General features: G+C 51.3%; 1 protein-coding gene across 1 annotated transcript in view; it reads right to left on the bottom strand.

Moving 5' to 3' along the window:
* The window catches only part of CIROZ (ciliated left-right organizer protein containing ZP-N domains), a 38,340-nt gene extending 23,570 nt beyond the window's left edge, over nucleotides 1-14,770 (bottom strand). The window contains 2 exon segments of the mRNA XM_084786295.1: nucleotides 1,232-1,332; nucleotides 14,649-14,770. Of these exon segments, the coding sequence (XP_084642421.1) occupies nucleotides 1,232-1,332; nucleotides 14,649-14,656 (109 nt within the window). The 5' untranslated portion in view covers nucleotides 14,657-14,770.
* Nucleotides 14,771-15,224: the final 454 nt, after the last annotated feature.

The raw sequence follows: 15,224 nt of genomic DNA, 5'->3' as shown, positions 1-15,224 counted from the left end.
TCTTATACAACTCAGGACCACCTGCCCAGGGATGGCACTGCCCACTGTACTGTTCCCTCCTATATCAGCCATTACTTAAGAAAATGCCAGGTGTTATAGTGCCTTTAATCCCAGTACTCAGGAGGCAGAGGCAGGTGGATCTCTGAGTTCCAGGCCAGCCAGGACTACTTAATGAGAGCCTGTCTCAAAAACAAACAACCAAAAACTTACACCACCTTGTGGCTGGAGAGGTGACTCAGTGGAAGAGCACTGGCTGCTCTTCCAGAGGTCATGAGTTCAATTCCCAGCACTCATCTATAACTGTGGTCCCATGGATATGATGCCTTCTTCTGGTGTGCAGACAAAACTTACTGACAAAACACCCATATACATAAAGTGCATTATAAATAAAATAAGCCTCAAAGGAGGAAAGTAAAAAGGGAAAAATGAAAAAAAGAAAGCCTCACAGACTTGTCTACAGGCATTTTGATGGAGGTATTTTCTCAATAGATAACTCTAGTTTATGTCAAGTTCACACATATGTACAGACAGACAGACACAGACGCACACACACAGACAGACACAGATACACACAAATACAAAGACACACACACACAAACATGCACCCACACACAACACTAAGATACCATATAAAGATGGAAGGAGAGAACTAATTCCACAAAGCTGTTCACTGAGCATGCCATGGTACATGTGCCCCCCCATTAATAATAATAAATAAAATTAGAAATTGTGTTCTTACAAATCAGCAGAAAAGCCAGGCATGGTGGCACATGCCTTTAATCTGAGCACTCAGAAGGCAGATGCAGGCGGATCATGTGATTTCAAGGCCAGCCTGGTCTACAGAGTGAGTTACAGGACAGCCAAAGCCACACGGAAAAACCTCTGTCTTGAAAACCCAAAAACCAACCAAATAACAAAGGTCGAAACAACAAAACAAACAAGTTAGTGGGCGCCAAGACTCCCTGCCAGGCCTGGTACGCGAGCCTATGCCAGCTATCTCAAAAGCACTGCTGACCTCCGTGAGTGGAAGCCCAGTCCTGACTCTGGCACCAGCAGTCTCTGAGAACCCCAGCACTTGGCCCCCTCGTTGAAAGAAGGGACTGCCATCCAGGCTGCTGTGCTGGCATAAATGCTTTCTGGCTTCCATGTAACCGCAGCAGGCAGGTTATCAGTCTGAGGAGAGGGGGCCGCCCAAAGCCTGCTGTGAACCATCAAACCATGACTGATGTACCTGTCAGAGCTCCATGTGCTGGGCGAGGCCTGTCCTTGTTTGACCTGAAGGGGAGGATCCATGGGAACACAGCAGGTTGAATACAAGCCAGACAGATGGCCCTGCAAGGAAGAGAGGAGGGCGTGGAGTGGGCACCCAGCCCAGCAGGGCCTCTTAGTCTGCCTTCATCCAGTCAAGCAATTATATCTCATTTATGGGTTTTTTCTTTTATTTATTTATTTATTTTGCTTTTATTATTCTTTTGTCGTGTTGCATTTTAAGACAAGCTTTCACCATGTGCCAGAATTTACCTCACTACGTAGCCCAGGTTAGCCACTAACTTGAAATCCTCCTGCCTTTGCCTACCAAGTGCCCAGATTACAGGTAGGCAGCATCTTGATGACTGTTCACCCAGTCATTTATATTTATGTATATATGGATTTTTACTTATTTATTGCTCTGCTTGAGGTCAAATCCAGGGCATTAGAATGCTAAACAAGTGCTCGACCACTGAACTACACCCTAGCCCCAGAGTTACATTGTGTGCATGGCTACCGTGAGCAGCAGCCAAGACAGGGACCAAACAGCAAAGACAAAGAAAGAAATGAAATAGCTGATCTCCCATAGCAGTCAAGCACTAAAGAAGAAACAGGGCTGAGACAGAGAACAGAGGAGGCTGAGGGACAATGTCAACCTAAAAATATAGTTTCCAAAACGGCAACATTGTGATACAGATGTTTCAATGAATCTGTATTAAGGATGAACGCATTATTAATGAGGAAGCCCTAAAGACTTATAGCTAGTTTAAAGGAGAAGGGAAAAAAGAAAAGGGGGGGGGGAAGAACATTTATTTTCCTAGATCCAGAATGTTGGGATGAATTTGCAAACAGATGGAAAACCAGCTTAGTCCCCAGTGGGAGGCAGAAGTTCTGGGTGAATACCCTCATTACACGCAGCAGTCCCAAAACAAGCATCCTTCCCACACCCCAGGATTGTCCACAGCTTAAAGAACCACAAGAGGCTGGACAGACAGCTTCATCAGTAAGTACCTGCCACACACCCACGAGGGCTTGAGTTAGATTCCTCATACCCACGGAAAAAGCCAGTCACGGCAATGTGCACTTGGGGAGCAGAGTCACATGGTTCCTAGAGGCTCCGTGGACAGCTAATTTGTCTGGATTGATGAGCTTCAAGTTTAGTGAAAGACCCTATTTTTTGTTTGTTTGTTTGTTGTTTTTGTTTTTCCAGATAGAGCTTCTCTGTGTAGCCTTGACTGTCCTGGACTCACTTTGTAGACCAGGCTGGCCTCAAACTCACAGCAATCCACCTGCCTCTGCCTCCTGAGTGCTGGGATTAGAGGCGAACACCACCGTGCCCAGTTTGAGAGACCCTCAGTTCAGGAAGAGCAGTCAGAGCTCTTAACCTCTGAGCCATCTCTACAGCCCTAAATCTTTTATTTTTTTTTTTCAAATCCTGTTTTTAAGGACTACATGAAGAGCCTAAACTCTCCAGAAAGGCAGTCTCCTTTAGTGACGTGTGGGAAATAGTGCTGGAGTCAGCAGCTGGAGGTGCCTGGCAGCACCTGGGAGAGCTGGCAGGAGCCAGGCCACTGAGAAAATTCCAGCTCCCAGAAGCTAGAATATGGATTCAACCCACCACCTTCAGAAGCCAGCACCAGCTAAGGCTGATCCCACTGTGATCTCATGCCAGCCGCATCTCGGGCACAGTGCCCAAAACGGCATGCACCAGGCTGTCCGCTGAGTAGGGCTGTTTCTTCAGATCGGAAACCACCCATACGCCCATCAGCACTGGAGTGGACAGACTCACTGAGATCCTGTTCACCCTGTAAGACGCTAAAGCACAATGAAAAGCAATATGCCACTTGATGGATGTTTCGCTGAGTGAAAGATGCCAGATATGACTGAGCAGCTTTTGTGTCGCCGTGTTTGTAGACAGGTCGAAAATAGACATAGTCAGCCAGACATGGTGGCTCATGCCTGTAATCTCAACACTAGGGGAGGCAGAGGCAGGAGGATCGCAGTGAGTTTGAGACCAGCCTGGTCTACGAAGGACAGCCAAGGCTGCACAGATAAACCCTGTCTCAACAAAGCAGAACAGAACAAAACAAAACAAAAGACATAGTCATTGCATTTGGAGGTGCAGATTCGACTCCTCTGGGGAGGAAAGTGGAAATCACTTAGAGAGGGAGAGCAGAAGGGGGGGATGGGGGGGGGCGGGACGGGGGGGGGGGAGGGGAACAAGGAGCGGCTATTCATGTGGGTGTTCGCTTCAGAATAACGAGAGTACAAGAAAAGTCGAAAGGCTCCTGAGTGGACCACAAAATTAATATGTTTCTTCAGAAAAAAGCAAAAACAAAACAAAAACCAACTGGTTGTTCTGTAGTGCGCTCAGGATTGATTCTATGCCTCTTTCATTATCTGTGAGGGAAAAAGAAAAAAAAAATCAAGCCTGGCTATGCCAATTGGTAAGGCTTCAGGCCCTAATTCTGAAAGTTCAGGGTTCATTATCTGTAGCTTCACTGGAAAGTGCTGGGAAAATTGTTTTTGGTTCTAGTTTTTTGGTTTGTTTGGGTTTTTTTTGTTTTGTTTTGTTTTGTTTTTGAGGCAGAGATGTTTGTTTGTTTTGGGGGTTTTGGGGGGGATTTTGTTTTACTTGGTTATTTATTTATTTATTTATTTATTTATTTATTTATTTATTTATCCCAAGACAGAGTTTCTCTGTGTAGCCTTGGCTGTCCTAGACTCGCTTTTGTCGACCAGGTTGGCCTCAAACTCACAGAGATCTGCCTGCCTCTGCCTCCCCAGTGCTGGGATTTTTTTTTTTCAAAACTTGGTTTTTCTGTGCAACAAGAGACCTGGCTGTCTTAGAATCGCTTTTGTAGACCAGGCTGGCCTCAAGCTCACAGAGATCCATCTGCTTCTGCCTCCAGAGTGCTCTTATGCAGAAAAATATGAGTCAAGGGTTGCATTATAGCTCAGTTGGTAGAAGGCTTATCTGGCATGAGTGGAACCCTGAGCTCGATGCCCAGCACTCCAGAACACCAGGTGTGAGCATGAGTGCTGATGTGAGCATGAGTGCAGGTGTGAGCATGAGTGCAGGTGTGAGCATGAGTGCAGGTGTGAGCAAGAGTGCGGGTGTGAGCATGAGTGCAGGTGTGAGCAAGAGTGTGGGTGTGAGCATGAGTGCAGGTGTGAGCATGAGTGCAGGTGTGAGCATGAGTGCGGGTGTGAGCAAGAGTGCGGGTGTGAGCATGAGTGCGGGTGTGAGCAAGAGTGCGGGTGTGAGCATGAGTGCCTATAATCCCAGCTCTTGGGAGGTGGAGGCAAAAGGATCAGAAGTTAAAAATCATTCTCCTCTACTTGACAAGGTTAAGGCCAGCCTGGGCTAAATGAAAAAAAATGTGGGTTTTTTTTTTCTCTTAACAAATCATACCCAGGTAGAGTGCAGTTGGTTGCTGACCTGTGGGTGTAGTCTAGCTTTGCATCCATTAAAGGAATTCATTTTAGCATTCCATATTGCCTGTGTATGTGTCTGCTCTGGGGACTTCTCTTTGGAACTGAAGACAACATTTGTTTGTTTGTTTGTTTTGTTTTGTTTTTGAGACAGGATCTCTCTGTGTTAGCCTTGACTGTCCTGGACTCACTTTGTAGACCAGGCTGGCCTCGAACTCACAGCAATCCGCCTGCCTCTGCCTCCTGAGTGATGGGACTAAAGGTGTGCACCACCACGGACAACATTTAATAAAAATCGCTGAAATGGCTCTTTCTTCCAGCCCAGCAGGATGCCCAAGGGAAAGAAGACCAAGGAGAAGAAGGTGGCCTGGCCCTCGCTGTGGTGAAGAAACAGGAGGCCAAAGAGGTGCTCAGTCCTTTGTTTAAGAAGGCCCAAGAACTTTGGCATCGGGCAGGATATCCAACTCAAAAGAGATCCTAAAGGGCTCCACTACATCAGGCTGCAGCTGCAAAGAGCCATCCTGTAAAAGTGCTCAAAGTGCCTCCTGCCATTAGCCAGCTCACCCAGACCCTGGACCGGCAAACAGCTACCCAGTTGCTTAAGCTTGCCAACAAATACAGGCCAGAGACAAAGCAGAAGACACAAAGGCTGCTGACCCATGCTGAAAAGAAATCTGCTGGGAAAAGGTCGTCCCAACTAAGACCACCTGTCCTTCGAGCAGAGTCAATACAGTCACCACCTTGGTGGAGAACAAGAAGGCTCAGCTGGTGGTGACTGCCCATGATGTAGACTCCATTGAGGTGGTGGTCTTCCTACCTGCCCCGTGTCACAAGATGGGGGTCCCCTACTGCATCATCAAGGGAAAGGCCAGGCTGGGGCAGCTGGTCTACAGGAAGACTTGCACCACAGTTGCCTTCACACAAGTTAACTCGGAAGACAAGGGTGCTCTGGCTAAGCTGGTGGAAGCTATTAAAACCAATTACAACGGCAGATACGATGACACCTGCCGCTACCGGGGAGGCAGCATCCTAGGTCCTAAATCTGTGGCTCGAATTGCCAAGCTAGAAAAGATGAAGGCTAAAGAATTCGCCACTAAACTGGGCTAAATGTATACTGCTGAGTTTTCTGTACATAACTATAATTACAATTTTTTTGAAATCTCTGAAATGTGTTCATATTTCAATTTAGTTTTTTCAGTTCTGGGGAATAATAGATCATAGGACCTTGAGCATTTGAAGCCCAAACACGATTACGTTACATTTCCAGCCAGAGACTTAGTATATTTTTCAAGTAGAAGGATTCAGATGTAGCTCATTGGAACGGCTTATGGCTACATAGTATGCACGAAGCCACATGTTTGACCCCCCCAGAAGAAAAAATATATGAATTCCTATTTGTATATGTATGGATATATACATATATGTATGTGCAAGTGTTTAAAGTTGTATCGATCCAACTATGAATGTATATACCTCTAATTCCAGCACCTCAGAGGCCAAAGCAGAAAGAATCTGAGCTTTAGACCAGCCGGGGCTACCTGGAGAAACTCCATCTCAAAAGCAGAAAACAAGGGACTGAAGAGATGGCTCAGTGGTTATGAGCACTTGCTGCTCTTGCAGAGGCCCAGGGTTCAGGTCCCAGGACCCACGTGGAGGAAGCTCCAGGAAATCTGTTGCCTGTGAGCACTGCATAGGCAGGCAGCAAGACACTCATAAACATGAAAGACAAATAAGTAGATAAAGAAAGGATTTAAGACAAAAGCAAGACAGGAAAAGAGCCTAGGTTTCCATCTAAGGCTGAGTCACTGAGTCCTCGAGTTCTTGGGTGTCAAATGAGTTGAGAGCCAAGGCTAGTGTGCCAGTCAGATCAATTGCCAAGGCACTTAACCCTCCAGAATAGGTTCACAAAAAATGCCTAGTGGTCCTCAACCTTCCTGATGCTTCGATCCTTTAATACAGCTCCTCATGTTGTGGTGACCCCAACCATAAAATTATTTTCATTCTTACTTCGCAATTATAGTTTTGCTACCATTAGGAATCGTAATGTAAATATCTGTGTTTTCCGAAGGTCTTAGGTGACGCCTGTGAAAGAGTCGTTCAACCCCCAAAAGTGCAGGGAGCCACAAGTTGAGAACTGCTGGCCTAGACAATTTCCTTAGCCTGTAATCTGAGCAGCCTGCCAGATTCAACTGCCTGCTCGTCACCCACCCACTGCATACAGAACCCAGAGTAAAGCCAGGCATGGCGGCAGAGACATGCAATCTCAGCACTCTACAAACAGAGACAAGAGTATCTGGGAGCCTGAGGCCAGCCTGCGCTACATACCAAGACCCCATCTCAAACTACAGGGAAGCCAGCATGAGATTCATCATCCCTGGTCCAGGTTCTGCTTCTTCCGCAAGATACTGAACCTAACTGGAGGGGGCAGAACTAGCTGGAGTCTCCCCTGGTTCCCAGCAGGGGTTAGCACTAGCTGGACTCTCCCCTTGGTCCCCAGCAGGGGGCAGTACTAGCTGGAGTCCCCCCTGGTTCCCAGCAGGGGGCAGTAATACCACCATTTGATTTGTTTCCAAAGCAGATGCATTTACTGCAGTTGGTGTTAAAGAAAGATTTCCCCAAGGCCAAGTGAATCTGCTGCTAGGGGCCAAGAAGAGACTTGGAAAGGGAGAAAGAAGCTGCTGCGGCTGCTGTTTGATGCCATCCTCTCCCAAGAAAGCATATTACGCCACTTTGCTAGAGCCTGGACAGCCAGCACCCCTCCAGTCTCCCCTGCACCCTTCAGTCTCCCCTGCACCCCTCAGTCTCCCCCTGCACCCTTCAGTCTCCCCCTGCACCCTCCAGTCTCCCCTGCACCCTTCAGTCTCCCCTGCACCCCTCAGTCTCCCCCTGCACCCCTCAGTCTCCCCCTGCACCCTTCAGTCTCCCCCTGCACCCTCCAGTCTCCCCCTGCACCCCTCAGTCTCCCCTGCACCCTTCAGTCTCCCCTGCACCCTTCAGTCTCCCCCTGCACCCTTCAGTCTCCCCCTGCACCCTTCAGTCTCCCCCTGCACCCCTCAGTCTCCCCCTGCACCCTTCAGTCTCCCCCTGCACCCTTCAGTCTCCCCCTGCACCCTTCAGTCTCCCCCTGCACCCCTCAGTCTCCCCCTCCACCCCTCAGTCTCCCCCTGCACCCCTCAGTCTCCCCCTGCACCCTTCAGTCTCCCCCTGCACCCCTCAGTCTCCCCCTGCACCCCTCAGTCTCCCCCTGCACCCCTCAGTCTCCCCCTGCACCCTTCAGTCTCCCCCTGCACCCTTCAGTCTCCTCCTGCACCCTCCAGTCTCCCCCTGCACCCCTCAGTCTCCCCTGCACCCTTCAGTCTCCCCCTGCACCCCTCAGTCTCCCCCTGCACCCTTCAGTCTCCCCCTGCACCCCTCAGTCTCCCCCTGCACCCTTCAGTCTCCCCCTGCACCCCTCAGTCTCCCCCTGCACCCTTCAGTCTCCCCCTGCACCCCTCAGTCTCCCCCTGCACCCTTCAGTCTCCCCCTGCACCCCTCAGTCTCCCCCTGCACCCTTCAGTCTCCCCCTGCACCCCTCAGTCTCCCCCTGCACCCTTCAGTCTCCCCCTGCACCCCTCAGTCTCCCCCTGCACCCCTCAGTCTCCCCCTGCACCCTTCAGTCTCCCCCTGCACCCCTCAGTCTCCCCCTCCACCCCTCAGTCTCCCCTGCACCCTTCAGTCTCCCCCTGCACCCCTCAGTCTCCCCCTGCACCCCTCAGTCTCCTCCTGCACCCTCCAGTCTCCTCCTGCACCCTCCAGTCTCCCCCTGCACCCTCCAGTCTCCTCCTGCACCCTTCAGTCTCCCCCTGCACCTCTCAGTCTCCCCCTGCACCCTTCAGTCTCCCCCTGCACCCTTCAGTCTCCTCCTGCACCCTCCAGTCTCCTCCTGCACCCTTCAGTCTCCCCCTGCACCCCTCAGTCACCCCCTGCACCCCTCAGTCTCCCCCTGCACCCCTCAGTCTCCCCCTGCACCCCTCAGTCTCCCCCTGCACCCCTCAGTCTCCCCCTGCACCCTTCAGTCTCCCCCTGCACCCCTCAGTCTCCCCCTGCACCCTTCAGTCTCCCTCTGCACCCCTCAGTCTCCCCCTGCACCCCTCAGTCTCCCCCTGCACCCTTCAGTCTCCCCCTGCACCCCTCAGTCTCCCCCTGCACCCTTCAGTCTCCCCCTGCACCCCTCAGTCTCCCCCTGCACCCCTCAGTCTCCCCCTGCACCCTTCAGTCTCCCCCTGCACCCCTCAGTCTCCCCCTCCACCCCTCAGTCTCCCCTGCACCCTTCAGTCTCCCCCTGCACCCCTCAGTCTCCCCCTGCACCCCTCAGTCTCCTCCTGCACCCTCCAGTCTCCTCCTGCACCCTCCAGTCTCCCCCTGCACCCTCCAGTCTCCTCCTGCACCCTTCAGTCTCCCCCTGCACCTCTCAGTCTCCCCCTGCACCCTTCAGTCTCCCCCTGCACCCTTCAGTCTCCTCCTGCACCCTCCAGTCTCCTCCTGCACCCTTCAGTCTCCCCCTGCACCCCTCAGTCACCCCCTGCACCCCTCAGTCTCCCCCTGCACCCCTCAGTCTCCCCCTGCACCCCTCAGTCTCCCCCTGCACCCCTCAGTCTCCCCCTGCACCCTTCAGTCTCCCCCTGCACCCCTCAGTCTCCCCCTGCACCCTTCAGTCTCCCTCTGCACCCCTCAGTCTCCCCCTGCACCCCTCAGTCTCCCCCTGCACCCCTCAGTCTCCCCCTGCACCCTTCAGTCTCCCCCTGTACCCCTCAGTCTTCCCCTGCACCCTTCTGTCTCCCCCTGCACCCCTCAGTCTCCCCCTGCACCCTTCAGTCTCCCCCTGCACCCCTCAGTCTCCCCCTGCACCCCTCAGTCTCCCCCTGCACCCCTCAGTCTCCCCCTGCACCCTTCAGTCTCCCCCTGCACCCCTCAGTCTCCCCCTGCACCCTTCAGTCTCCCCCTGCACCCTTCAGTCTCCCCCTGCACCCTCCAGTCTCCCCCTGCACCCCTCAGTCTCCCCCTGCACCCCTCAGTCTCCCCTGCACCCTTCAGTCTCCCCCTGCACCCCTCAGTCTCCCCTGCACCCTTCAGTCTCCCCCTGCACCCCTCAGTCTCCCCCTGCACCCTTCAGTCTCCCCCTGCACCCTCCAGTCTCCCCCTGCTCCCCTCAGTCTCCCCCTGCACCCCTCAGTCTCCCCTGCACCCCTCAGTCTCCCCCTGCACCCCTCAGTCTCCCCCTGCACCCTTCAGTCTCCCCTGCACCCCTCAGTCTCCCCCTGCACCCCTCAGTCTCCCCTGCACCCCTCAGTCTCCCCTGCACCCCTCAGTCTCCCCCTGCACCCCTCAGTCTCCCCTGCACCCCTCAGTCTCCTCAGGAGCTATCTCCAATCTCCACCTCCAGCTCCCACGAGGCATGAGAGTCCATCTTGGCTTTTACAGCTCCTGAACTTTGCCTTCCAGCGTGCGGATAGACGTGACCTTTCCTGCCCCCCAACTCTGAGCAGTTATGAGAAGTGGATGGTTCCTGGCACAGGACCCAGACCTCCTCCAGCTTGCCCACCCAATCCAGCTTCTCCATCACTCTCATTGTCCACAGATATACAAATGTCACAGGGCACACAAAAGCCCTGCAGTAAGAGCCCAGGGCCAACTGCCAGCTGTTGTTGACCTCCGAGCCGCCTGCAGAGGCCTCGCTCCTGTTCTGAGTGGGTTTGTCCTGTTTTCCAGTGGAGACTGAGCCCTGGTCTTGTGCAGGCTAGGCAAGGGCTCCGTATGCCAAGGGATGATGATGTGGGGCCTGGGGAAGGTGGGAGTGACTAGCCAGACCTCTCCTGAGAAGACTGGGCCCTGCAATGCCTTCTTTTTATCCTTGTCCATGAAGCAGCTACAGGCCTGACCAAGCATCATCCACTACCTCTCCCTCTCTAGACATGAAGCTTTTGGATTCTAAAAGAAAATATTGGTTTCTGCTCCAAAGGGCATAAGGGAAACTTAGGGCCCCCCTGGCCTGCAGCTCCCACGAGGACCAGATAAGACCCTCTTGGAAGACCTGGGTAAGGCCACTTACCAGGCAACTGCCACAGACCCCCACATCCTCAGCCTGGTGGCTCTCTCCTCCCCTGGATGAGTTTAGTGGCACTGCCAGCTCCTAAGTAAAGGGCCAGCCTGTCCCCTCCCCTTAGGAACCAGGCAGGTGCCAGAATGCACAGATATGTGTCAACCCCTCTCAGTTGCTTTGTGCTCCCTGGGGTGACATTAATTGCTTTATTCCTGAGACCTCAAAATAATGGGATGCTGCTTGCTCTTTGTTGCTATAATAAACACCTTGACCAAAAGCAACTTGGAAGGAAAAGGGTTTCTTTCTTTCTTTCTTTCTTTCTTTCTTTCTTTCTTTCTTTCTTTTTGGTTTTTCGAAACAGGGTCTCTCTGTGTAGCCTTGGCTGTCCTGGATTCACTTTTGTAGAGTGGGCCCTCCCACATTGGTCGTCGTCATCATCATCATCGTCATCGTCATCATCATCATCATCATCATAATACGTCCCCCATAGACATGACCACAAGCCAATCTGATGGAGGTGGTTCCTCAGCTGAGGTCCCCTTTTCCCAAGTGGCTCTAGTTTGTGTGACAAATCTAACATATAGGCTCAATGGTTTGCCTACCACAGGGAAGCCCTGGGTTCCAAGGAAAAGAACAGGAGGCAGAGGAAGAAAAGAGGAGAAAGAGGGGGCGGTTGAGGGGGTGGTGAGAAAGAGGAGACGGGAGGGAAACGAGGAGGTGGGGGAGGGAAATGGGGAGGAGGCAATGTGGTCATCAAGAACTAAGTTTGGAGATAGTGTTTCTCAAGAAGTCTCTACGTCAAACCGTAGCAGGTCCTCCCCAGTCTGATGTGGCCTCATGGAGGAGCACAGTAGGACAGACGGACAGAAGGATGGCCATGAGAGGACACAGAGGAGACAGAGTCTGAGAGGAAAACATCCCTGCAGGCACTTTCTAGACCTGGGACCTGCAGCCTCCCTAACAGACAAAGGACATCAGCGCTTAAGGCACCCTGGCTGTGGCATGTGGTTATGGCCTAGGCTGATCTGCTGAACGAAGATGGTGCCTGTAGCTCTTGTATTAAAAACAAACAAACAAACAAACAAAAAACAGCTTGAGAGGGCAGTGGTAGCACAGATCTTTAATCCCAGCACTCCTGAGGCAGAGGCAGGCAGATCTCTGAGTTCAAGGCCAGCCTGGCCTACGGAGTTAGTTCCAGGTCAGGGTTACACAAGAAAAACTCTGTCTCAGAAAATACTTTTTTAAGACTTATTTTATGTCTGTGATTGTTTTGCCTACAAGTGTATATATATACCACATGGGTGCCTTTGGAGATCAGAAGACAACTGAAGCCTTGGAACCTGAGTTCCCGATGGTTGTGAGCCTCCATATGAATCTGGGAACCAAAGTTGGGTCCTCTACTAAGTGCTCTTAACCACTGAGCCATCTCTCCAGTCCCGAAAATCTTAATTTTCAACTATTATATTTTATCTGTAGAATCTCTCTCTCTCTCTCTCTCTCTCTCTCTCTCTCTCTCTCTCTCTCTCTCTTTCTCTGTATGTGTGTGTGTGTGTGTGTGTGTATGTGTGTGTGTATGTGTGTGTGTGTGTGTGTATGTGTGTGTGTGTGTGTGTATGTGTGTGTGTGTGTGTGTGTGTTTCATTGCAGTAGTGGGAATAGAATCCAGGGCCTTACACAAGCTAGTGCTGTACCACTGAACCACCTAGCTTGATAAGCCACTTCTGAAAGTCAAGGCTGGCAGCACTTGGGAGGCAGAGGCAGGAGGATCACTGTGAGTTCAAGGCCAGCCTGGTCTACAAAGCAAGCCTAGGACAGCCAAGGGTACACAGAGAAACCCTGTCTCAAAAAACAAAACAAAAAAAAAAAAAAAACAAAGTCAAGGCCAGGGAAGAAAGAGAACTAGCAATTCAAGGTCCTCCTCACTCAGGTCTGGAGAGATGGCTCAGTGGTTAAGAGCACAACCTTATGGCTTCAATTCCCCACATCCACATAACAAATCACAATGTCTGTAACTCCAGTTCGGGTGACCTGAGGAACACATACCTTGGCAAAACATGTATACAAAAAAAAAAAATCATCCTTAGCTACACAGTGTGTTCAAGGTTAGCCTGGGCTAAATTAGACCTTGTCTCAAAGAGAAAAAAAGTTTAAGCGGTGTGTAGTGGTACATGACTTTAATCTCAGCACTGGGGAGGCAAAAACAGTTCGAGGCCAGCCTGGTCTACATCAGGAGTTTCAGGACAGCCAGAGCCACACAGAGAAGCCCTGTCTATAAACAACAAAAGAAAACAAAAGTGTTTTTTCAGTCCTGAGGATAGAACTTCACATGTGCAAGGCAAGCACTCTGGGCTAGCTCACACCCCCAGCACTTGACGTAATTTTGTAAGGACACACTCTGACCCACAGCAAAAGCTGGCTGTGGTCCCTCACGGCTGCAGTGCAGGAAGTAGAGGCAGGGGGATCTGGGGCTCAAAGTGATCTTCTGTTACAAAGCCAGTTTGAGGCCAGCATGATCCAGCTTCCAGAATATAAACAAGGGACCTGGGAGATGGCTAGCCAGGTGAGAGCCCTGGAGAGATGGCTAGCCAGGTGAGAGCGCTGAGAGATGGCTAGCCAGGTGAGAGCCCTGGAGAGGTGGCTAGCCAGGTGAGAGCCCTGGAGAGATGGCTAGCCAGGTGAGAGCCCTGGAGAGATGGCTAGCCAGGTGAGAGCGCTGAGAGATGGCTAGCCAGGTGAGAGCCCTGGAGAGATGGCTAGCCAGGTGAGAGCGCTGAGAGATGGCTAGCCAGGTGAGAGCGCTGAGAGATGGCTAGCCAGGTGAGAGCACTGAGAGATGGCTAGCCAGGTGAGAGCCCTGGAGAGGTGGCTAGCCAGGTGAGAGCCCTGGAGAGATGGCTAGCCAGGTGAGAGCGCTGAGAGATGGCTAGCCAGGTGAGAGCCCTGGAGAGATGGCTAGCCAGGTGAGAGCACTGAGAGATGGCTAGCCAGGTGAGAGCGCTGAGAGATGGCTAGCCAGGTGAGAGCACTGAGAGATGGCTAGCCAGGTGAGAGCACTGAGAGATGGCTAGCCAGGTGAGAGCGCTGAGAGATGGCTAGCCAGGTGAGAGCGCTGAGAGATGGCTAGCCAGGTGAGAGCACTTCTTCTTGAGGCTCGAGGGGGAGCATTTGGACTTCAGCACCTCGTCCTCCCACTCAGCATGTTGACCCTGGAGCTTCATGCCTGCTAAGCACGTACACTCCCCTGGCTGAGCTGGGCTCCTGTCCCTTCTGTCTGTGTGTTGAGAACGAGGGTCTCACTCATTTGCCCAACGAGCTTTGAACTCACTCTGCAGCCCTGCTGGCCTTAGCTTTCAATTTTCCTGTCTTAGTCTCTTGTGTAGCTGAAGGCCTGCACCACTGGGTCTGGCTGCATTTATCATTTTAAAATTATTTTTAATTAGACTAGAAGGAAATTATGCCAGGTATCGCAGAATTTGGGGAAATATATATATATTTTTTAAACTAGCACACTCTGTTCACATACATTTTTTTTAATGTGTATACATACACACATACATACATTGTGTGGTGTGTGTGTGTGTGTGTGTGTGTGTGTGTGTGTGTGTGTGTAGGTTAGAGTGCCCTTTCAGGAATCAGTTCTTTCTTTCTGCTGTGTGTGTTTCAGGGATTAAGCGTCATCAGAGCTGGTGACAAGCACCTTCATAAACTGAGCCATTTTACTGGCCCTTTCCTCCATTTTGTTCTGAAACTTTTCAAAACACACAGGGCAGTTACAAGTCGAACTCCTGGGCCAGTCTTCTAGAATCTCCTCCCTTCGTTAGTGCTTAGCTCCCTTCATTAGCACTAACTCTAATTTCCTTAACGCGGCTCTCTACTGACAACTTACCTGTTCATTCCCCGCTGCCCAGGGATTATTCTCAGCCACCCGAGGAGGCCTGGATGGAACCTGGGCCTTGGTGTAATTCTCGAAAACTCGTCATGCAGGCCCTGTTTACACACACGCTGAGGGTTCTCACTGCACCAAACAGAAGAATCCAGATTGGGGCGCACCGCTGGGTAACCCTTCACAGGGACCCTTGAAGAATCCACTTCAGGCTGTCTCACACAGGAATGCCAAGGCCAGGCCAAATATCCTTGGTACACAAATCATTCACCATACGAAGAACTGCAGGGACCACTGAGGCTCTTGTTTAAACCTTAAAAAGAGAGGGAAGGGTGGGGGAGATGGCTCAGTGTGTAAAGACACTTGCCACCAAAACTGACTACTTGAGTTCAGTCCCTGGGACCCAGACAGGGGAAAGAGAGAGACTAATTCTTGCAAGCTGCCCTCTGCCCTCTGTACAGGTGCCATGGTACATACCATGGCCATATACATATACTCAGACGAGTAAATAAATAAATAGAATTTAAACTTAAAGAAAATAAATGAAATAGAGAAGGAATTAGAAAGTAAATTCTCTTC

This window comes from Acomys minous (genome assembly GCF_964271855.1).
Source record: "Acomys minous genome assembly, chromosome: 6".
Taxonomy (NCBI): Eukaryota; Metazoa; Chordata; class Mammalia; order Rodentia; family Muridae; genus Acomys; species Acomys minous.
Note: the sequence above shows the minus strand (reverse complement) of the source record. Positions and strands in the feature narration are given on the sequence as shown.